The sequence below is a fragment of the Chlorocebus sabaeus genome, chromosome 22 (genome assembly GCF_047675955.1).
Source record: "Chlorocebus sabaeus isolate Y175 chromosome 22, mChlSab1.0.hap1, whole genome shotgun sequence".
Taxonomy (NCBI): Eukaryota; Metazoa; Chordata; class Mammalia; order Primates; family Cercopithecidae; genus Chlorocebus; species Chlorocebus sabaeus.
In genome coordinates, this window is record NC_132925.1 from 99,581,775 (window position 1) to 99,604,551 (window position 22,777).

The 22,777-nt window shown below is 40.1% G+C and overlaps 1 protein-coding gene and 1 long non-coding RNA gene across 4 annotated transcripts in view; one reads left to right on the forward strand and one right to left on the reverse strand.

Annotated features, from left to right (window-relative positions):
- LOC103227430 (uncharacterized) overlaps positions 1-22,777 on the forward strand; it is a 63,954-nt gene that overhangs the window by 34,438 nt on the left and 6,739 nt on the right. The gene's annotated exons all lie outside the window — the stretch shown is intronic.
- The window catches only part of MYRIP (myosin VIIA and Rab interacting protein), a 403,697-nt gene continuing 387,775 nt past the window's right edge, over positions 6,856-22,777 (reverse strand). Inside the window, exons 14-17 of one of the 2 annotated variants that reach the window (XM_007983730.3) lie at positions 16,858-16,962; positions 16,685-16,745; positions 15,200-15,318; positions 6,856-9,037 (exon numbers count right to left, since the gene is read on the reverse strand). In XM_007983730.3, coding sequence (XP_007981921.3) covers positions 9,005-9,037; positions 15,200-15,318; positions 16,685-16,745; positions 16,858-16,962 — 318 coding nt within the window. In that variant the 3' untranslated portion in view covers positions 6,856-9,004. The remainder of the gene's footprint in view (positions 9,038-15,199; positions 15,319-16,684; positions 16,746-16,857; positions 16,963-22,777) is intronic. The other variant, XM_007983733.3, reaches the window with a different exon arrangement.

The window sequence follows — 22,777 nt, forward strand, 5'->3', positions numbered from 1 at the left end:
GGGTTACAGGCATGAGCTACAGCGCCCAGCCTAATTGATCATCTTCTGTAACCCGTGTGTAGTCTAGACTCCGCTTTGAAAACTACTGCTCTAAGCTTTGGGTTCCTCAAGTTCCGGCTTTTTGTTGGCAAAGGATGAAGGGGAGGGATCCACTCAGAGAAAAAAAGGATCATGACCGCATGTATGAGCTGTGTTCAGAGAAATCAATAGAAAAAATGAATACTTCAAGCTCTCCCCTGCTTTGCCAATGATGGCGGGAGAAGGCAGTGGTATTCATGAATTCTGTGTTACCTCTCACTGAGCCCAGAGATGGTATTTAAGATGGCACAACTCGACTAAGCCAAAGTTGATGCTGTGTTTCATTGGGCGTTATGGGTCCTGAAAGTCTGGAAATACGTGGGCCTATACCAGACTCTGGGGAGCAGGTTCCTGGACCACTCATTACTACCTGGGGTTATGTCACCCTCTCTAAACAAGGAGTAAAGGTAAAGTAGAGGTTGGCAGAGCCTCCGAATCCTTCATCTTGGTGTTGTGATTTCCCCCCACATTTCAGTGTTGTGGGATCTTCACCCCCAATCCCAGGATGGAGAGAGACTGCTCCCCTGCTGTGCATGATCTTCATGCAGTTCAGTCGCATGGACAGAGGTAACCACAGCCTAGAGCCAGGACCACCACAGCCGCGGGAGGTGAACCAAACTCATTTCAAGCACCTGCTCTGTGCCAGTCTCTGTATGCGAAAAATGGAACCCAGTTCCTTAAGAAGCTCTTGGGCCAGTGCAGGAGAAAGATGTGCAAACACACACATGGAGTGCACGGGAGGTCTTAGTTTGGGTTTTTCTCCCAAAGCAGACTGAGTCGAATTGTTCATTTGGAAAGTAATCCTAGGAAAAATACTGAGGGCAGGTGAAGTGAAAGAAGGAAGGGAGGAAAAGACGCAAAAGAGGCATCAATGAACAGGCTATTACTGTGGGCAACTGGGCCTCCATCTCTCAGGGGATCCCTTGAGGAACTCTGTTGAACCTTCCTGCTCAAAGTGTGGCCAGCAGCATTGGCATCACCTGGGAGCTTGTTAGAAGTGCAGCATCTTAGGCTGTACCCCAGACCTACTGAATCATAAGTTGTTTGCTCATTAAAGTTTGAGAAACACTGCCTTAAATCTTTCATCTTTGCCAAACATAACAACTTTGATATAAAACATTTTTTAAAAACTATTTTAGGACTTGGTTCTACTAAACTGGATACTTCTGATAACTTTTTTGAGGTTTTCAATATTTGAAGTGTATATTAAAGTTTTTTCAGCCCGTAGAAAGCTATTTAAAATGCAACTGCATTTACCTGCACTTTATCATAATTACAACTCCACTGCAGAGACAGAAGGCTGGCGCAGCCAACTGTTCTGTAAAATGCTAATTGTGTATGGGAAGTACTTTCTCTCAGAGAAAAATAGAGCGGCTGTCATGTAAGAAGTTATTTTTAAAGAAATACACCAAATGTCTCCTGTACTTTAATGTTTTATCAAAATTTCAGTGAATAGAATACCCTTTGTGAAAGATCAATACACATAACTCGGATGTAGCTGGACTGTCTTTACTGTCTTACGTTTCTTGCCATCTGATGGGAATGGCTGTGGGTGGGAAGATGAGGAAGTCAGGAATTCTGGCCAGGAAATGCCTGCCTGGAGAGGATTTCACATGGTCTACTGATGTTGTTCTCTTTAATCTCCCACTCCTGATCTGTGTCTGACCGTTTAAATGTTAGCTTGTTTGCTGTTAATGTTTAGCAAACATTATTGTGCCAGGCACACTAATGGTAGTTGTCAGCATAAAATAAGCAATAGAGAGACTGACTTACCAAAGCAGAGAGTTTATTTGGGAATAGCAGGAGTTTGCAATCCAAGATGTACATGCTATGATGGATCATAGGTACATCCAAGGGGTTTGGGGAAAGGGGAAAGCTTTTAAAGACACAAAGGAGAAGCCCACATAGGCTGTTTTGAAACAAGGACCATTGGTTATGGGGCTTGTTGCAGGAGTTGGCATTAGATTTTTGGTGGAGACAGCTGGTGTCAGGCAAGTGTCCTTGAGCAAGCGGCTTAACTGGATTACTGCTTTATATATTAACAGACTCAAATATGTTTAGCTTTTTGATATGGCATGAAAATGAGATGCTGAAGTATATATACTTTAAAACTTGTGTTCAGCAATAATGTTTCAGTGTTTTACCTTACTTGGAAATGATCTAGATTTAAAATTTAACTTAGAAAAATTCGAAGGGTATGGCTACCGAAGAAATTTGGGACACTTTTAAAAGTAGACATATTTTAAAATATAATGATTGTTAAAAAGTACATATATAAGCTTTTATTTCAGTTATATCTCTTTAATTCACTCATTCTTAACAATTATGCTTGGAACACTCATGAAAATTACATAAGACATGAAACAAAGCTGCCGTCACCTCAAGTTATTTTCCTATTATCCGTTTCGACAGCACATGCATGTCAGGCAGTCATGACAAAGCAAGAACCCTAAAGTTAAGTACATGAGTATTGTTGACAGCTCAGAAGACACAAAAGTTCTCATTAAACTGACAATATTAAGCAAGTCTTGTTACAGATTTACTTAAGTCATGTAAACCTGAAAAGCATTTAGGTTAGTTCCTATATTTCTAGGAATTTTAGGTATACTCAATCATCTCTAAGCCAATTTGAATAAAGCCTTTACTATTTGTAAAGAACTTTACAATTTTTCATTTGCTCAATATTCAAATAGTCAAAAATCATGCCAACAAGGAAGAAAGTGGACAGGGGGCAGAGCATATAAAGTTAGCAAGGCTTTTAGAAAAGGAATTTCAGTTGACTAAGATGTTCCCATGGGAGAAGCAAGATTTAATAGAACAGAGGGGCCTTAAAAAATGTATGCATAGCCTGAATATTAGCTTCCAATTGACTTCTGGCCATAGAGTTCCTTAAAAAAATCCTCCTTGGCCAGGCCCAGTGGCTCATGCCTGTAATCCCAGCACTTTGGGAGGCTGAGGCGGGCGGATCACGAGGTCAGGAGATCGAGACCATCCTGGCTAACATGGTGAAACCCCGTCTCTACTAAAAATACAACAACAAAAAAAACAGCCGGGCGTGGTGGTGGGTGCTTGTAGTTCTAGCTACTCGGGAGGCTGAGGCAGGAGAATGGTGTGAACCCAGGAGGCGGAGCTTGCGATGAGCCGAGATTGCGCCACTGCACTCCAGCCTGGGTGACAGAACGAGACTCGGTCTCAAAAAAAAAAAAAAAAAAAAAAAATATATATATATATATATATACACACACACACACACACACACGCACACACATACACACACACCCCTCAAATATCTTACTATCAGGTTTCATCTGTGACAAACAGCAAATATTCCTGGCAGTATTGAACTTTTTTGTTTCCTTTCTGAGTATACAGCTTAGGAGAGAAAGCCAAACAAGCAAACGGTTCAATTCCAAACCAAAGATGTAATTCAAACTCATTCTTACAAACGTTTTTCTCTTGAGAAGCTCTGCAATTCAGTTTTATGCTGCAAAGGATAGGCTGTGAGTGGATATGTGTATGACAATCTTGGTCTATAATCCTACACAAATTTTATTTGGATTAATGGTGGAGGAGTCAGTCTAGTCAGACACATTGTCTTTCTGAGAGCCTCGCAAGAGTTACTTTTATAGATAGGAATGATGTGTGGTTAGCATACTATTTTATGCAAATGGTGGCTTCCTCATCAAGTGTAATGCATCTTTTATTCCTTAAGAACAGATACTTTAATGGTTGAAGCTGCTATATATTTACTCAGTCCTTCACAGCTTGGTTGTTGAAGATCGAGAATAATTTCCCCACTTTTCCTATTTATTTTAAATAGGCAATATGTTCCTATGACTCAAAACTTAAATGGTACAAAAAGGTCTATGGTGAAAAATTTCCCTTTCACCTCAAGCCACTATCAAAGAGAAATTACACTGGATACTTGTTAAAAATGGCAAGACAGATTTTATTTGAGCTACTGCAATAGGGAAGAGAGACTTCAGCATATAACCAAAGTCAACTCTGAATGTAGCAAGGGTAGCTGGGTATTTTTAGCCAATGGACTTGGTGAGGAAATCAGTGGATAGAAAATTATTAAGAGGAACTTGATTAGATATTAAGGGTAGGGGTTCTCACTAAACTGACTTGCTAAACTTGTGTTGGCAGGCCAAGGACAAGGCCTAGTTGAGAAGAGAACTCAGAGAAGCCTGAATAATTTGGTCAAGGAGGGAGTCCTTGTCACCAGCCAGCAGTGTTCCTTTCTGTGGACAACCACTAATACTGTATTTATTTTGTTTTAATAACACCAGGTATTTTCTTTATATTAAATTATGTTAGGAAACGTCTCATTTCAACCAGATGTGATCCAGTCTTACTATTTGTTTAGGTTCTAGAAAATGCTGCCCTATTCACCAGTTCCATTTAGGGCCTCATTTTCTTGGGTATAAAGTGGGATTGCTGTGAGCTTCCTCAGAGATTGTAAAGATATAATTGATGTATAAGGATTCAGCAGTGCCTGGCACATGGCAGGCATCTAATGATTGAGATTGCCCTTCCTCCCTTTCCCTGTTGCCAAATGGGCTATTTTCCCAACTTTTTTTGGGCCTCTTGTTTGAACCACAAATTTTGGTGCCCTAGCAGTCCTTGGTGCTTGTGATGGATATCTGTTTCCCTGCCATCTGTCTTTGTCTGACAAGCTGCATGTGAGTTCGTGCTGCCCACATGCTCTGCACTTCCATTCCATGCTGCAGCCCAGCAGCAGTGTCTACAACCTGAGATTTCCTAAGTGAATATTCTCAATTTACTCCATACTTTGAAAAAATAGCTTTACCTGTGCCACATGACATTGCTAGTTGTGGTTCACTATGTGCTTTAAACACTAATTATCCTGGAAGTTGAATGTATGGAATATTACTTGAATATATACAGTGAGAGCACTGTAGCTAGCGTTTGGCTGGGTTGTTGCTCCATGAAGGATACATTCTTTCTCAGATTCCTCTTTGCCTAGCAGTGCAGTTAGAGACAATCCCTTCTTTTGAGTGGAGGGGAAAGGGTTGGGCTTTACAGTTTTGATGGAGCTTCCTTTAAATCCTGGCTCCCTGGCTTTCAGCTTTTCCAAGCATTAGTTTCCCTAGGGTAACCCAGGTGCAGGGGAAGTCTCTTAAAGCAAGTTGTTTCCCCTCCACCTTGCTCCTAGGTCAGAGGTTCTCAAAGTGTGCTCCCTAGATCAGCAGCATCAATATCACCTGAAGTTTGTTAGAAATGCAAATGAGAAACATTGAGGTGGAGGCCAGGTGCAGTGGCTCATGCCTGTAATCCCAGCACTTTGGGAAGCCGAGGCAGGCAGATCGCTTGAGGTCAGGAGTTCAAGACCACCCTGGCCAACATGGTGAAACCTCGTGTCTACTAAAAATACAAAAATTAGCTGGATGTGGTGGTAGGCACCTGTAATTCCAGCTACTCGGGAGGCTGAGGCAGGAGAATTGTTTGAATCTGAGAAGCAGAGGTTGCAATGAGCTGAGATTGTGCCACTGCACTCCAGCCTGGGTGACAGAGAGAGACACCATCTCAAATAAAACAAAACAGAAACCAGAAACATTGAGGTGGAGCCCAGCAATTTGTCTTTCAACAAGCTGGAATGTTTGTTGTTTCAGAGATTCCTTCAACAAGAATCTTTGGAAAGATGATTCTGATGCACACTCATGTTGGGATACTGGCTTTACTGCATAAAGCCACCAGGCAGAGGCTCTTGGCTTCTGTTAATATTTTCCTATACTCATTTATTTTAGGTTAGTAGAAGGTTTGTATTCCTATTTGGGGATGACAGGGGTCAGTGTCTGGCTTGAGTGCTCTGGGCATGGCAGCCTCAGAGATGCAACAACCTCCACTGAGCCTGCAAAAGACTGAGAGAGTCACTGCTCCCTGCTCAGCTACACAGTCCCCCTGGAGGTTGACAGGGGCTTCTCCATTTCTGTTCCAGTTTACCTCTAGCTAACCCAGTGTTCTCAACCTTACCACTATTGACATTTTGGGTTAATCTTTGTTGTAGGGGGCTGCTATAGTTTGAATGTCTCCCAAAGTTCATGTGTTAGAGACTTAATCCCCAGTGCAATAGTATTGAAAGGTGAGAACTTTAAGAGAGTTTAGGTCATGAGGGCTCTGCCTTATGAATGGATTAACATTGTTATCATAGGAGTAGGTTCATTATTGCAAGAGTATGTTTGTTATAAAAGTGAGTTTGGCGTTCTCTTGCTCTCTCTCATGCATGCTTTCTTACCCTTCTGCCTTCTGCCATGGGATGACACAGCAAGAAGGCCCTTGCCAGATGCAGGCCCTTTGACCTTAGACTTCCCAGTTTCCAGAACTATAGGAAATAAAATTTTTTCTTTATACATCACCCAGTCTGTGTTATTCTGTTATAGCAACACAAAATGGATCAAGACAGGGGCTGTCCTATGCATTATAGGATGTTTAGCAGTATCCCTGTTTTCTGCCCACTAGATGCCAGTGGCAGCACACCCTTAGTTGTTACAATCAAAAATGTCTCCAGACATTGTCAAATATTCTCTGAGGGTCAAAAATCACTCTGTACCTCCCTTTGAGAATGACTGGTCTTATGTGGGTGACCACTTGAGTGGAGGTGGTCACTGGGAAATTTTGTCTGGAGGGGAGAGCAGTGTAACTGGAAGGAAAGTTTTGAATCTTGGCCCCTCCAATTACTAGCCACGTGACTTCTTTCCCTGTCCCCTACTCACTCCTAGTCTCCCTTAACCAAAAAATTGCACACACACAATCTTTATTTTCATGAATGACTTTTACTTATCATTTCTCTTGACAGTAATTCTTGGCAATGTGCATATAACATGAAGGGAAGCATAACTTTCAGAAGTCATCAAAGATATTATCCTGTTGTCCTCATTTTCTTAAACCATTAAAATATTTTCATTTATAAAAATTAATCTAAATATAAATATTGACACTAAAGATCAAAATCACTTGATGACAAAATAATTCTTCTGGAACTATAACATATGCTTATGGTTTTTAATAGTAAATTAAATCTTTGCACTTATTTGGCACAAGGAAACCTTTATAAAAGTTCAAATGCCACACAGCAGGCTGCTTATTCTTCTTTTTTGTTGTTTTTTGTTTGCAAGGCTTACACAGTACACATTTTTGTCAAAGAAAACTGAATATTTTTAACACTGTAACACAACAATAGTTGCTTTTCATGCCTGTTAAAGAAAACGTTCTATTTGGAAGTCAAATCTTTTTTTGTTGTGTTTTTAAAATTTGTTTTTGTTTTGCTTTGAATCACACCAACAGAACAAAAAGCCGAAGATTTACTTATTTCAAAGGAGTCATTTCTGTTAGATGACACATAACACAGCATCAGCAAGGAGTATTATTGGAAGATAACATAGACCCCCATCAGGAGTGGATCATAGCACACAAATCAGCAGAAAATCAGATCTGGAAATGCACATAGCAGCAAAATAACGTAGAGGTTGAAAACAACAGAGTTAGGCTTTTGTGATGCATTCCAATCATAATTAGCATAAAGGTGTGGCTTTGGCAAATTAATCTCTCTGGCCTTCAGTTATTAAATTTGAAACATGGGAAAACTTATTGAATAAGGTTGCCATAAGGATTAAAATGAGAAGAACATTGCCTCCTTCAGAGCAGGCACTTAACACACATTCATTATAACTCTTCTCTTGCCTCCTTTCTTTTACCTTCCTAAGATTCAGACTATATCAGGAACAAACATAAAAGAAGGTTGTTAGTGCCCAATTAATTGAGTGAAAGTTCAGTTCCATTTGCTTTTATAAACACTCTAAATAGTCATGCATTTGATATGGGTTCAAAGAAACCACAGACATGGAGTTAGAGTCAACTCTTGCGTCCATTAAATGCAGTTTGTCCTTGAATTTTTTATACCTATAAATTATCTAAGGCTATTCCCTAATCATTTTTATCTTTAAGGTCATTTTACTACTTTGCTGAATATTTATTGGGAAGTAAATTTGGAGGACAAAATTTTTCTCATGTGGTCTTTCTCTGTGGTAATTCATTTACCTAAACTTTATTTAGATGTGATCATTGCTAAACCACATCATGTTGATTCTGGACAGTGCCCTAAAGTTGAGCCAATGATGGTCTTTCTCAAGCCCCTTTCCCCTTCAGTTTTGGGAAACTGTCAGTAAGCCCATGGAAGAACCCTAAATTCTTAATGAGACACTGTTTCAGATAGACCTGGGCATGGCATGAGTGAGTCAGAACTTCTCATCCTGTGGCTTGTGATTGCAAAGCAATGGGAATGACTGGTAGTGTGGTAGGCTGAGATTTTAGTAGGAAGGAGGTGGCTGAAGGGAGACCTGCAGTCTTGACGGTTGAGCAATCCCCAAATTAGACTGTCCCTAGTGTTCACTGCATGGACTTGCTTTTCCCTCAGGATTTGCAAGACAAAGATGCTTGTGAGAGATTAATAAGCATTAATGATGGATTAAATAATAATTCCCACCTTCCTCCCTCCACCCCCCTCCAACAGTTTTCTTTTGGAAAAATTGTTGACATGGAATACTAGCCGAATCAAAGGGATAAAAAAAAAAAAAAAAGATCTTAAAGTCAACACACAGTAGCAAAGCAAACAGGGAAAATATGTATCTTAAACATGGAGCTCTGCTGTTGGAAGCCAGTGTCTTGGTTTTCTGTCTTGGATTCCCCTGGGAGCCTAAGGCAGAGAGTGGGCAAGACCGCAATGCTGAAGTCTGAGACAGCTTTCTGGATGAGGTATCAGGACAGCCCTGTGCAATGGTGCACTGTGGCCTCCCCAGGCCTTCTCCTCAGGTGGAAATCCATACAGTACTCGATGGCTGTTGGGTCAAGGCACTGTCGTGTACGGCCGGAGGCAGTGAGTCACTGGCAGTGGAATTCCATGGTGTCAGTACATCACAGCTGACTCCAGAGCAGGCTCCTGAGGTGAGACATTGAACACACTCTCATCAGCCACTTGGGAAGACTGAGAATAAGCAATGAAAAATAATGTTTACTGCTTTTTAAAAGCTATTCATGCTTATTGACCAGTTAGATGTTTCACAACATTTAGAAAGTGATGTCATTTTTAAATGCATACTTCTTAATCCACCTGAAATTAATTTTGGTATTTGGAATAAGGTAATTATCGAATGTGCCTTCTTCCCACTACCATCCCAATGTCCAGTATTGCAAGTACAGTGTTCTTGTTTGTTTAATAATCCATACCTTCTTTACTAGTTTCTAAATCTTTTACAAAGATAATATAACACATTCTCATATGTGGCTGTATCTATTTCTGGGCTATTTTATTTCATTAATGATCAGTTTCATTTCAGCTTTTAATGTGTTTTAAAATCTGGGAGGAAAATCTCTGGAATTTTGCAAAATGCTTTTGTCTGTTCTTTCTATTATTACATGAACTTTAATTCAAGGAAAATTTCACCGAGTTTTTAAATGAAAATTGGATTAAGCTACAGATTAATTTGGGAAGAAATGACTTTTCTTATTGAACTGTTGATGTGATTTATTAAAATCCACTTATGCCTAGTGTTCCACTATTGGAACGCTAAGTGTGTGGGAGTTATTTGTATCCTACTGCTAAAGGTCATCACCAAGGTCTGATTTTTCACTCATGTGAAAATTCAAAAAACTGCAACCTCCAGCATAAATGGGATTGATATCACAGTATTTAAGCTATCCTTGCATTCCCATAAAACCTACCTGTTATTTATTTATTCATTTGTTCTTAGAGATAGGGTCTCACTCTGTTGCTCAGGCTGGCATGCAGTGGTGCGATCGTAGCTCACCGCAACCTCAAATTCCTGGGCTCAGAGGATCCCCCCTTAGCCTCTCTAGTAGCTGGGACTACAGGCACATGCTACCATGACTGGCTAACTTTTTAGTTTTTGTAAAGACAGGTCTCACTATGTTGCCCAGGCTGGTCTTGAACTTCTGGCCTCAAGTGATCCTCCCACCTTGGTCTCCCAAAGTTCTGGAATTATAGGTGTGAGCCACCTCGCTTGGCCTACTGTAATTTATTACTGAATGCACTGCTCTTTAATTGGCTAATATTTTATTTCATATTCTTCATCTCTGAAGAAGTACAACTGGTGTAATAATTTTCGTGTGTCTGTGCGTGCCTGTGTGTGATGGGCACAGAACATGTATACACGCTTACCAGACATGGATCAGGCTTTCATGATTGGGGTTCTGATAGCTTCACAACATGAATCTTTTAGTTTTCAATATTTTGATAACCTGGAATATTTTATATGGTATGGGAATTAATTGTTGCTTAAAAAAAAATCAGCAAAATCATTTGGCCACAGAATCCTTTTGAAAGGTTTAATAGATTTTAAGTTTCTTTTTATTTCTTAAGTTAGTTTTTGCTATTTTTCTGATTTGATTCTGATTTGACTAGTATTGATTCTAAATTTATGAGAATAGTTTTACACCACATTATATATTAAAAAATTGACATCCTTTTATATAATCTTTTGTTTTCAGTTTTTTTCTTTATGTGACTTACAAAACATTTCTATTTTTTTCAAATAATCAATTCCTAGATGTAGATGTAGAGAGATCATTTCTATAATTTCTGGTCTTAATTAGATGTTTTTTATGTTTATTTTTGATGTGGGGAATTCAATGTCTAGTTGTTTTGCTTCTTCTTTAACAAGGAACAAAATATTTAATACTATAAATTTGACACAGTGTAGTTTTAGATGTATTCTATTTGCTTTGGTATATATAATGTTTTCATTTTGTAAGCGCCCTGTGGATTTTTCTAATTCAGTAGTTATTTTGAACTGTATGTGTATGTGTGTGTGAGTGTGCACGTGTATGTGTATGGACAGTTGTGTATGTGAGTACAAGTGCTTTTTAACTTCTAAGTAGGGTTTCTGTTTTTTAACTTAGGTTCTAATTTTCTACATTGGCCCTGTCCAACATGGTAGCCACTAGCCACATGTGGCTATTTACATTCAGATTAACTAAAATTAACTAAAATTTAAAAATCAGTTCCCTCGATGCAGTAGCCACATTTCAAGTATTCAATAGCCACATGTGGCTTGTGGCCACTGTACTGGTCACTGCAGATATAGACCATTACCCTCATTACATGAAGTTCTATTAGACAGCACTGCCCTAGATTATGTTTGGCATTGTGATCATAGAGGGTTTACTTTTTGGAATTTATTGAGGTATTCTTTGTGATTTTGTATAAAGCCAATTTTTATAAACGGTCCATTGATGCCTGGAAAGAGAGTGAATTATCTATAAAATATAAAGTTAGATAAACATCTTAATTAAAGCTTAACAGTTACACTATTCAATTCTCTAATTTGTATTTATTTATGGGGTACTTGGGCTGCCAAAGGCTGATAAGGGAGTTTTAAAGTCACCAACCATTGCACCGTAAATTGTGTTGCTTTATTATCTGCCAAATCAAGAAAGGCTCATGACTTAACTACTTTATTTTATCAACATTTAAACATCTTTCCTCCTTGTTTTCTCTCAATGCTTTTTATCTGGAATTCTCCTTTCTTTGAAAGTAATTATTTCTGCCCTATTTTGCTTTTATTTGTTTAGTAAATATTGTCTATTCTTTCATTTTTAACCTCTCTGTGTTACTTTAAGGTAATTTATTTTTATTTTATTAAAAAAAGTATTGAGGTGAAAGCCACGTAACATAAAATAAACCATTCTAAAGTGAACAATTTGGTGGCATTTAGTATGCTCATGAGGTTGTACATCTACCGCCTTTATCTAGTTTCAATAAATTTCTGTCACTCTAAAGTAAAACCCCTTACTCATTAAGGAGTTTCTTCCTATTGCCCCTTCCCACAACCTCCGGCAGCCACCAATCTCATGTCCTGCCTCTATGAAAGACAATTTATTTTTAACTTTCTTATTTATAACCAGTTCCTTCCATGATCCTAGTGGTCTGCCCTTTTAGTGTGATAATACATCTTTTTCCGCTCTGTGAAATAATGGTCAGAAGCAAGGGAATTAGACTTTAAAAGGTCAGGGTTAATGGCTGACCAATGAAGAGAAGGCAGTGAGTAGAGCTACTGCCATATAATGCCTGAGAGTAACTTGTATTTCAAAAGGATGTGTCCACCATTATGCCATTATGAAGTGCTTCTGTGCTCATGAGACAGGGACAATGACAGGGAGGAAGAGGAAGGGAGGAATGGGTGAAGGATAAAAGAGAACAGAATAAATTTGTGCTTGCCTTAGTCTTGTCATCTCAGACATGATCTGCCCTCCGTGTAATTGGTATCACTGAGACAGCTTAGTCAGATGATCATTTTCTACATAAGCAGCATCAAACATTTGCCAAAACTGTGACATGTATGTTGGTTTTGTGAAAGGAAATTAAATCTGGGGGTCCCCAAATCGCTAAGCTAAAGGGAAAAGTCAAGCTGAGAACTGGGTCATGCAAACCTGCCTCTCGTTTTGTTTCCTAAATAAGATGGCTACAAGATGAAAAGCTACACGCCTCCCCCATATTTTGCCTACATGGAAATTCCTGGTTAGCTCCAAGATCTTTACCCTAAGGTGTTTCTGTTAAAATTTCACCATGGCAATGCAAATTGATAGCTTATCTTTACAGGTGCAGTCACCCCCCTGGCCCACCAGACACAAATGCATATCTGATTGTTCCCCTGCCCCATTTTTCTATATTATCTGCTGTAAAAATGCAGATTCCCTGCATTTTTCCTCTGCCCCGTTTGTCTATGTCATCTGATGTAAAAAAAAAATGCAGATTCACTGAGCCGGACAAAGGCATGAATGACTATTTTTCCCTACCCCCCTCTTACATGAAAATTACACGTGTACTTCTCAATAGCCTGCACTTTCCTTTTTAAATTTAGAGCCCTCAAAATCATCTTCTGAGAAAGGTATAGACCTGTCTCCTGCGTGCACATCCTTAACTTTGGCAAATAAACCTCATAAAATGATAGGGACTTGTCTCGTTATTTTTATCGATTGACAGTTTTTAAGCAAAAGATCCAACACACCTTTCTGTATAATTTCTAGAGTTCATGCAGATTATTTACTGTCTCTTCCTTTGCTACATTTAGGAGTAGCTGCTGACTTTTTTCAGGAACACAGCATTAACGGCTAATGCGAAATTTAAGGAAGACTGATTATGAACTGAAAACAGAATAAAAACTGTTACATCTCAACCAGACCTTAATATTCTATTTACATATTTTTATTTCTCTTATATCAAAGCTGCTTCCTACAAGGAGCTAGAGATGCAGTTGAGAGGATATACCCACATATTAAAGAGGTATATAGCAGGCAGGATGTTACTTAGTTTTAGAACCTTGTCCCTACTGCTAAACAAACCCTTAATAGCGGCTACACCATTAAGATGTCCTGATCCAACATCGAGGTTGTAAACTCTATTGTCAATTTGGATTCTAGAACTGGGGAACTTATTCCATTGATCAAATTATTGGGTCAATGTGTATTAACTCACTTAGACTAGTGCAGTCTTAGTTTAGGTTGTTTGGAGGTTGAATTATGCTCCAAGGTCACTCCAACCAAAATTTTTAATACACGGATAGTAGGCTAGGGCCTGCAGGCTTGTTTGAGTTTTTATTTGCATTAATGAATTAAAGCTCCATAGGGTTTTCTCATCTCATTTGTTTATATCCGCCTCTTCACGAATAGGTCAAATTCACCGATTAAAAGTAAGAGACAGCTGAACCTTCGTATGGCTATTCATACAAGTCCCTATTTAGGGAACAAGTGGTTATGCTACCTTTGCATGGTCAGGATACCGTGGCTGTTGAACATATGTGAGTGGGCAGGCAGTGCCTCTAATACTGGTAATGCTAGAGGTGATGTTTTTGGTAAACAAGTGGGGTAAGATTTGCCGAGTTCCTCTTACTTTTTGTAATCTCTCCTTAGAGCATACCTGTGTTGGGTTAACAGTGTCAATAATAGGGTGCTTATTATATCAGTTACTAATATTAGGCTGTTAACTGTCAGTGGGTTATTCCAGTCTGATGTAAGCTTATGCAATGGAGAATGTCTTCATGTTACTTATATTAACATTATTGCTTCTATTAAGTATTGATTAGTCCAGTGTGATGTTAGGAGTTCAGTAGAGTGATTAGAATTAAGATTTAGATGTTGAACTTAAACGCTTTCTTAATTGGTGGCTGCTTTTGGGCCAACTATGGTGGTAACAGTTTTTACTCTCTGTAGGAAGGTTGTTTCCTAGGGTCTAAAGAGCTGTCCATCTTTAGACTAACAGTTAAACTTACAGGGAGATTAAGTAATTCTGTGGGTAAGTTTAAAGCCGAACTAAGATTCTATCTTGGACAACCAGCTATCAACAGGCTCGGTAGGCTTGTCACTGCTGCTCATGAATCTTCCCACTATTTTGCCACATAAGTGAGTGTGCTTTTTCAGCTGTTCTTGGGTAGCTCATCTGGTTTCGGGGGACTTGGCTAAAGTTCTCTGTGTATAGTTATTTCTAGTTAATACATTATGCAGAAGGTATAAGGGCTCGTCTTTGCTTTTTAGTGCTTGATACAGTTCTTTTATCTTTCCCTTACGGTACTTTGTCTATTGTGCCAGGATAAACATTTCTATCGCCTATACTTTTGTCTAAGGTAAATGGTTTGATTAAGATAGTTTGATAATACTTTTAGCAAGGTTTGGGGCTAGAGTTGGCTCAAAGTGATCAGGTCATGATGAAATCTTCTGGGTATAAGCCGGATGTTTTGGGTTAAGCTCCATTTTGGTTTGTCCAAGTGCAATTTCCAGTACACTTACCATGTTACGACTTATTTCCTCTATACGTGCATAGAAAGTTATTAGTAATAGTGATTTCTAGAGTAACATTTGAGGAGGGTGACCGGCGGTGTGTGTGTGCTTCATGGCCTTATTCAACCAAGCACCCTGCTCTTGGTTTACCGCTAAATCCACCCCCCAGTCAAATCCAACAGACCATAAGACCATGGAGGAAGGATACTTTTTGGGGGTTCTGATGCGGGAGCTACAGAAGGAAAGGCTGCAGAATGGAGGTACCATCAACAGTGAAAGCGATGAACATTAAGACAGAGATGACATTTACCATCAAATCCTTGGTGGTGCCTTTCCTTTCCTTAGTCCTGTTTGTTGAGGAGCCTTGGAGAATGAAGTTGCGGTTAAATGTTTTAATGGTCGTCACTGAAGATGTCTCAATTTTTTCAGCTAAAAGGAAATAAATGGGAAAAAATGTTACCCAGAAGATGGACTGATTGTTAAGGAAAAAGCAAGGTGGGCAGATTACTCAGACTTTTGTTCTAGGCTTGGAATCTCATTCCTGTACTGTGTTTGACTATGGAATCTTTTTGTTTTGTGTTTATTTTTATGATAGACAAATAAGTTAGGGCATCATTGATAACTTTCTGGGAAATGATAGCTCAGAGATAACCCAGTACAGTTCATAAATACTTATGTGCAGTCCTGAAATAGAAAAGGTTCTAAAACTTGCAAATTTTTACAACTTTGGAGCCAAAAGAATCTGATTATAAAACCTGACCTGAACTGACATGAGGCCATTTAATGTCCTTGTCCATCTCATGGAGTGCAAATGTTCTTGTGCTCTGCTGTAAGGATATTAATGTGTTTGATTTTCAGATGCTGCCTAGATGCCACAGGGGGTGTTAAGAAATATACAGCACATGTACTATATTACCTTTCTAATGCTCAAGAAATTATGAAGCACATGTGGACCCAAGGGTTTCAAATAAAGGACTGTGAATCTGTGATAAATTTTAACTGCATACAGTTTTGTAGATTATAAACATTCAATAAATGTTTGTTAAATGATCAATAGCAGAACCAAGGCTCAAATGTACATCTTTGGCTTTCTACTCCTCTAATTTGTAAATCTGAATTTCTAGTTTGGCATCACCCTTTTGTGGCTTCCAACCCAGGGCATTTTTTGAAAATGTCCATTAGATAAAGGCAACATGACTGGCATTGCCAGAATCCTTTCTAGGTTGGACACTGTGGCAGATACTTTTGGTGTTCTGTTCACTTCTCTCTGACAGTCACCATTCTAGCACATTCCAATAGATACTACAGCAAGTACCACCACTCTGTCTTGGCTCATGCATGGGGCAGGTCAGAAGTACCAGGGAGTTAATGCCCCCAGAAGTAACTCTCAGCCAGAGATGGATGGGAGTTTTAGGACAAATATCCCATCTCCCTGCCTTTTGGGCAGAAAACTCTGAGATGCAGCCAGCATTGTCTCCCAGAGGTCATCAGGAGGACTTAGCCTTATTTGCCCAAAGAAATAACTCCTAATTCAAGTACCCTGTATTGATTGACTTAATTTCTTTCTCTGAATCATTTCTCTTCTTCTCTAGCAGTGCACCTTCCAAACAAGCTACTTTCACTCCTATCCTTGTCCCAGGGTTTGCTTCTGGGGGGACCCAAATCAAGACAGACGAGCAATTCTGTGTGAGAACGCTCTATTAGATCTAATTCTCAAACTCAGGTCTCTGTGTTTTCCAAAGTAAATGATTCAGGCTTAATTTTTTGGTAGCTTTGTGGTTTTAATTTAGCATACCTTTCACCGGTGGAGCAGGCAGTTTCCTCCTTTGCTGCCTTGATGTATCTATGGTTTGTACCTACAAACAGAATACAATGAGCAATATACCTTTGCAGAGCCAAATATATTTTATCTTCTAAATTTTCCAAGCCATGTAACATTCCAACAGAGGGAGAAAGGGACAAACACACCTGGGTCCTTTGCTTCTGATCCCGTCTTCTTGTGAGGCGCACACATGGTGCTATGTTTAATCCTGCAATGGTCAAGGCTGAAATCCGGCTCTCGATATCAGAAATCTTAAAGCAACAGAAAAACAGGATTGGCAGGGAGAAAATACAGAAGGGGAAAATATTTCTCAAAAGTGTTAAGAATTTATAAAGACAAATCTGCTTTGATGTATGCTCATTCATTCATTCAACTTCTACCAAACACTTCTCTATCTAGTGTGTAGCAAGAAAATAAAACACAGGCCTTTCTGTATAAATTTAAATTTCTAGTTGTTAGCTCTAGAGCATGTCAACAACCCTGTCAGAGTATGCCTAGGGATAAATGAAAGCCTGGGGGCCTGAGGGGGCCCTGGCCCAGGGCCACCTGGCTCAGCATGGGGGTAAGGAGTGGTCAGAAAGTCATAGGATTTATATGTCCCGTCACAGTCATTTATATGTCCTGCTTTCTTCTTCCATAACTTCGTGAATGCAAAACCACAGCACCAGGTTTTAGAAGGAGGCCTGGCAGCCCCCGGTTCAAGTCCATCTCCTCCATTAAGAAGCCAACCAGCCTTGAGAAACTCATCCCCTCTCTGGGCATCATTTTCCTAATTTGCAACATGGGAAGGTCAAGAGAGAGCTCAGATTTTCTTCCAGCAGAGTCTGAATGCAGAAATGGAAAGTAAGAACCCACTTAGTGCCCAGAGAGAACCCTGGTCCTCCCCTGTCTCCAGAAATGAAGATATTCTCCCTGCTCTTAGCAAAGGGCATTATTATGTGCCAGGAACCATGCTTAGTGTTTTAAATACATGAACTCATTCATGTCTCAAAATAATTCTGTGAAATAAGTACCATTATCTTGGTTTCACAGATAAGGAAACGGTGGCTCAAAGGGATAAGTGATATACCCATCATCTCACAGCCAATCTGGGCAGTGCATGGAATTCATGTCAGTGGCCATGCTATTATCACATTGCCACAGTCTCAGAGGATGTGCCAACACCTGGCATGGGGGACACTGGAAAAGGCAGGGAAAGGCTAGCAGAGTCAAGGGAAGAGGTCAAGATTCTGCTGAGATGGTACATTCTGAGTGTTGTTAGGAAATCAAACAATAAGCTGATGGTAGACCCCAGCCAATGTGTGTGTGTGCTCCACACATGAGGTCTCCATTGCCTCCCAGCCCTCTGCAATTCAGTGCTACTCAAGACAAATTTGAATTCTGCTGTCATTTACTGAGGGCTTTTTTGAACAAAGTCTACTGTGATAGGAGCTATAGGAGGTATGCAGAAAGACTGAGGGGTCAGCAAATTTGGGAGATGTGTCCCCTACCCCTGAGGGGTGGCAGTCATGGTCAGAAAAGGAGGATGAGGTAGGTGAAGGCCAAGTCTGTGGCATCTGGTAAGAGAATACAAGCTACCCAGTAGCCAGCCCCAGAAGATGCCACTTGAGTCCTGCCCTTCCTGGTCCCCTGATGCCTTTCTGTTCTTAATCTTCAAATTTCACATTAAGAATTGCATTCTTTTGGTTGGTGAACCAATAAATTGCAGAAGCCTCTGAGAAAAGTTGCAGGCTAAGCTTTTACCAGTCATAAGCAACTGGTGTGGATTAGATGCTCACATTCTTCCCCGGAAGCAGTTTTGATGGAGGGCCTTGCTCAGAGGGCCCTGAGAAAGACAAGGTCAATGGGAAAGCAAGCTGCTGACCTCTTCATTTGTGGACTGTCAGATTCTGGAATAAGGAAGGGTTATTTTTTCAAGTTTTAGTCCATAGGACAAAGAACAAAGAAAGAGGAGGCTACTGAGGGCTGATTTTGCCTGTATCTTATCTCTCTATATAATTATGTCCCACTTCAATTATGTCTCTATATAATTATGTCCCACTTCTAGAACTGCATGTCCAAGGAGCTATACATTTGCTAGAAGGGGATGACCAGTTCAGCTCTGAGTTTCCTGGAAGCCAAAGCCAAGAGCTCCATGCCCACAAGATCAAAGACCAAGTACTCAGAAGAACAGCTTTTCCTGATACTAAGAGTTAAGTGTTCTCCAGGAATCCTCATAGAGACAACCTTGCATGATGCAGTGGACAGCACCCTTAGCATGCTCTGCAAGGGTCATTCTGCAGTCTCTTTCAGCACTGGACAACAGCACTCTGTCTCAAAGGTAGACTCTAAGTTGATAGCATCCTTAGAAACTGTCCTAATATTACCAAGAACACAATTTAGCATATGTACCCTCCTCAGTGGGGACCCTCCTACCATCCTGCAAGAAATTATCTGTGAGACTAGACTTTGGATGAGAACAGACAACAGGAAGTTGGAGGCTTCATTCTCTGGCACCAGTTAGCCTGGTGGGGAAAATTTCTGCATACCTGGAGGTGCAGTTGAGATAATCCACAAAGCTGAAGGCAGGGTCAACAACCTCCCATGCAAGTTAAGGACACCTAGGCAAGTGCATGTAGCCTGAGGGCAGGACCAACACATTTCCCAGGACACCACACAGCACGGACTGGATAAGAATGTGGGCTGTTTGCATAAAAACCCTAGAAGAAAATCTAGGCAATACCATTCAGGACATAGGCCTGGGCACGGACTTCATGTCTAAAACACCAAAAGCAATGGCAACAAAAGCCAAAATTGACAAATGGGATCTGATTAAAGTAAAGAGCTTCTGCACAGCAAAAGAAACTACCATCAGAGTGAACAGGCAACCTACAGAATGGGAGAAAAGTTTTGCAGTTTACTCATCTGACAAAGGGCTAATATCCAGAATCTACAAAGAACTCAAACAAACTTACAAGAAAAAAAAACCCCATCAAAAAGTGGGTGAAGGATATGAACAGACACTTCTCAAAAGAAGACATTTATGCAGCCAACAGACACATGAAAAAATGCTCATCATCACTGGCCATCAGAGAAATGCAAATCAAAACCACAGGAGATACATCTCACACCACTTAGAATGGCAATCATTAAAAAGTCAGGAAACAACAGGTGCTGGAGAGGATGTGGAGAAATAGGAACACTTTTATACTGTTGGTGGGACTGTAAACTAGTTCAACCATTGTGGAAGACAGTGTGGTGATTCCTCAAGTATCTAGAACTAGAAATACCATTTGACCCAGCTATCCCATTACTGGGGATATACCCAAAGGATTATAAATCATGCTGCTATAAAGACACATGCATACGTATGTTTATTGCAGCACTATTCACAATAGCAAAGCCTTGGAACCAACCCAACTGTCCATCAATGATAGACTGGATTAAGAAAATGTGGCACATATACACCATGGAATACTGTGCAGCCATAAAAAAGGATGAGTTCATGCCCTTTGTAGGCACATGGATGAAGCTGGAAACCATCATTCTCAGCAAACTATTGCAAGGACAAAAAGCCAAACACCGCATGTTCTCACTCATAGGTGGGAAATGAACAATGAGAACACTTGGACGCAGTAAGGGGAACATCACACACTGGGGCCTGTTGGGAGTAGGGAGCTGGGAGAGGGATAGCATTAGGAGATACACCTAGGGTAAATGACGAGTTAATGGGGGCAACGCACCAACATGGCACATGTATACATATGTAACAAATCTGCATGTTGTGCACATGTACCCTAGAACTTAAAGTAAAATAATAATTAAAAAAAAAAAAAGAATGTGGGCTGTTTGACGTAGTGGATCACACCTGTAATCCCAGCACTTTGGGAGGCCAAGGCTGGTGGATCACTTGAGGTCAGGAGTTTGAGACCAGCCTGACCCACATGGTGAAACCCTGTCTCTACTAAAAATACAAAAATTAGCCAGACGTGGTGGTGCATGCCTGTAGTCCCAGCTACTCGGGAGGCTGAGGCAGGAGAATCACTTGAACCCAGAAGGTGGAAGTTGCAGTGAGCCGAGATCATGCCATTGCACTCCAGCCTGGGTGACAGAGTGAGATTCCGTCTTAAAAGAATAAAAAGAGTGTGGGCTATGAGGTCACGAAATTTGGGTTAAAATCCAGGTTTTATCACTTTCTAGGTATTTGACCTTGGGTAAGTTTCCTCAGATATAAAAGGAGAATAGTAATAGTAGCTACCTTATGGGGTTGCTGAAAAAATAAATACAATAATGTGGTAAAGCATTAAGGACAAATACCTGGTACAAAATAACGCTCACAGAATATTGGGAATTATTGATAATATTATTGTAATATTTAAAAATAAATGAAAAATTAATAGGCATACATTTAAACACATGGAAAATGGACATTTGGAACTCCAGAGTTTTCTGCCATAACAGTCTAGAAAAATGTGGAACGGGGAATAACTATCCAATAAAGGGGGAATAATTATCCTATAAAATCCTCCCAAACACCCGTAAATATTACTTCCTGTAAAATCATTCAAGAAGTATTTGCTACACAATGTAACAGAAAACAAGTGATTTGATTCTAGTTTATATAACTTTGACAGTAAATTGATTGTGTGAAATAAATTGATTAGGTGAAATTTATGGAAAATAATTTTTTTTGGAGAATTGCTATTCAGCCATTCTTAGTGGTAATAGTCAACAGGGCCATCTATCTGATGAGCTCATTTCTAGTTCACAGCATTGAACCATCCACAGAATGGAGAATTGTGCCCTTTCATTCTCTAGAGTGGCTGATGATGTCAGGAGTTGTAATTTTGATTCAATAAAAGTATTTACTTTTAAAATAATTATCACCTGAGATTGTCATCTTCTTTGTGAAATGAAGATAAAATCTCAGGGCCCCCAGTTCACTATGCCAAAAGGGAGACGTTTGGAAGCTGAGTCACAACCCCTCCTCCCTGCCCCGCAAAACTGGCTTTCCTTTTGTTCCTAAACTGATAGCTACAGATAGAAGGCCACATGTCTTCACAGCTTCCGTCACCCTGACAATGGAAATTAACAGTTTATCTTCATGGGTACAGGACAGGAGGAGACTAGAAATTGTCCCCTCACTCACCTGAAAATGAATGCGTATTTGACTGCTTCCTCTACTCTCTGTTTACTTTTACTCTATCTTATGTAAAGCACAGATTTACTGAGTGCAAGATGAATACATAATTGACCATTCCCTTTACCCCTCCTTTTCATGTGCAATGGGCAGATTCACAAGAATGTCACCAAACCCTCCCTCTTTCCCTCCATCCCTTTCTGCTCCTGCCCACTTTTCCTCTTTAAATATTGAAACCCTCAAAATCCTGTTTGGAAAAAGTACGAGCCACAGATCCACTGTGGTTTCTGTCTCTTTTTTTTTTCTGGGTGCATCCTCAATCTTGGCCAAAAAACACCCTCTAAAATGACTGAGACTCACTTCAGTCAGTTTCTTTGATTTATGTCTCTATCCAAATATGGTTTCTATTGACCACAGTTCTCCCAATGATTCAGTTTTAAGATGCAGGATCTATCTCAGTGGCTCCCGTCTGTAATCCCAGCACTTTGGGAGGCCAAGGTAGGCAGATTGTCTGAGGTCAGGAGTTCGAGACCAGTCTGGCCAACATGGTTAAACCCCATCGCTACTAAAAATACAAAAAAAAAGAAAAAAAAAAAATTAGCTAGGCATGGTGGCATGCACCTATAACCCCAGTTACTTGGGAGGCTGAGGTGGGGAATTGCTTGAACCAGGGAGGTGCATGTTGCAGTGAGCCGAGATCGTGCCATTGCACTGCAGTCCAGCCTGGGTAACAAAGCAAGACTCTGTCTCAAAAAAAAAAGAAAAAAAAGAAAAAAAAAGAAATATCAGCAAACCAGGGGTCTATACTGAACTTAAGCTGCAGAGACCAGTGTCTCTCAAACTTGAGTAACACATGGAGCCCTTTTAAAGAAAAAAATTGTCATGGGTCCCGAGAATATATCTGCAGACCCCAGTTTGAAAATCAGTGGCTTAATCCATGGTCAGTT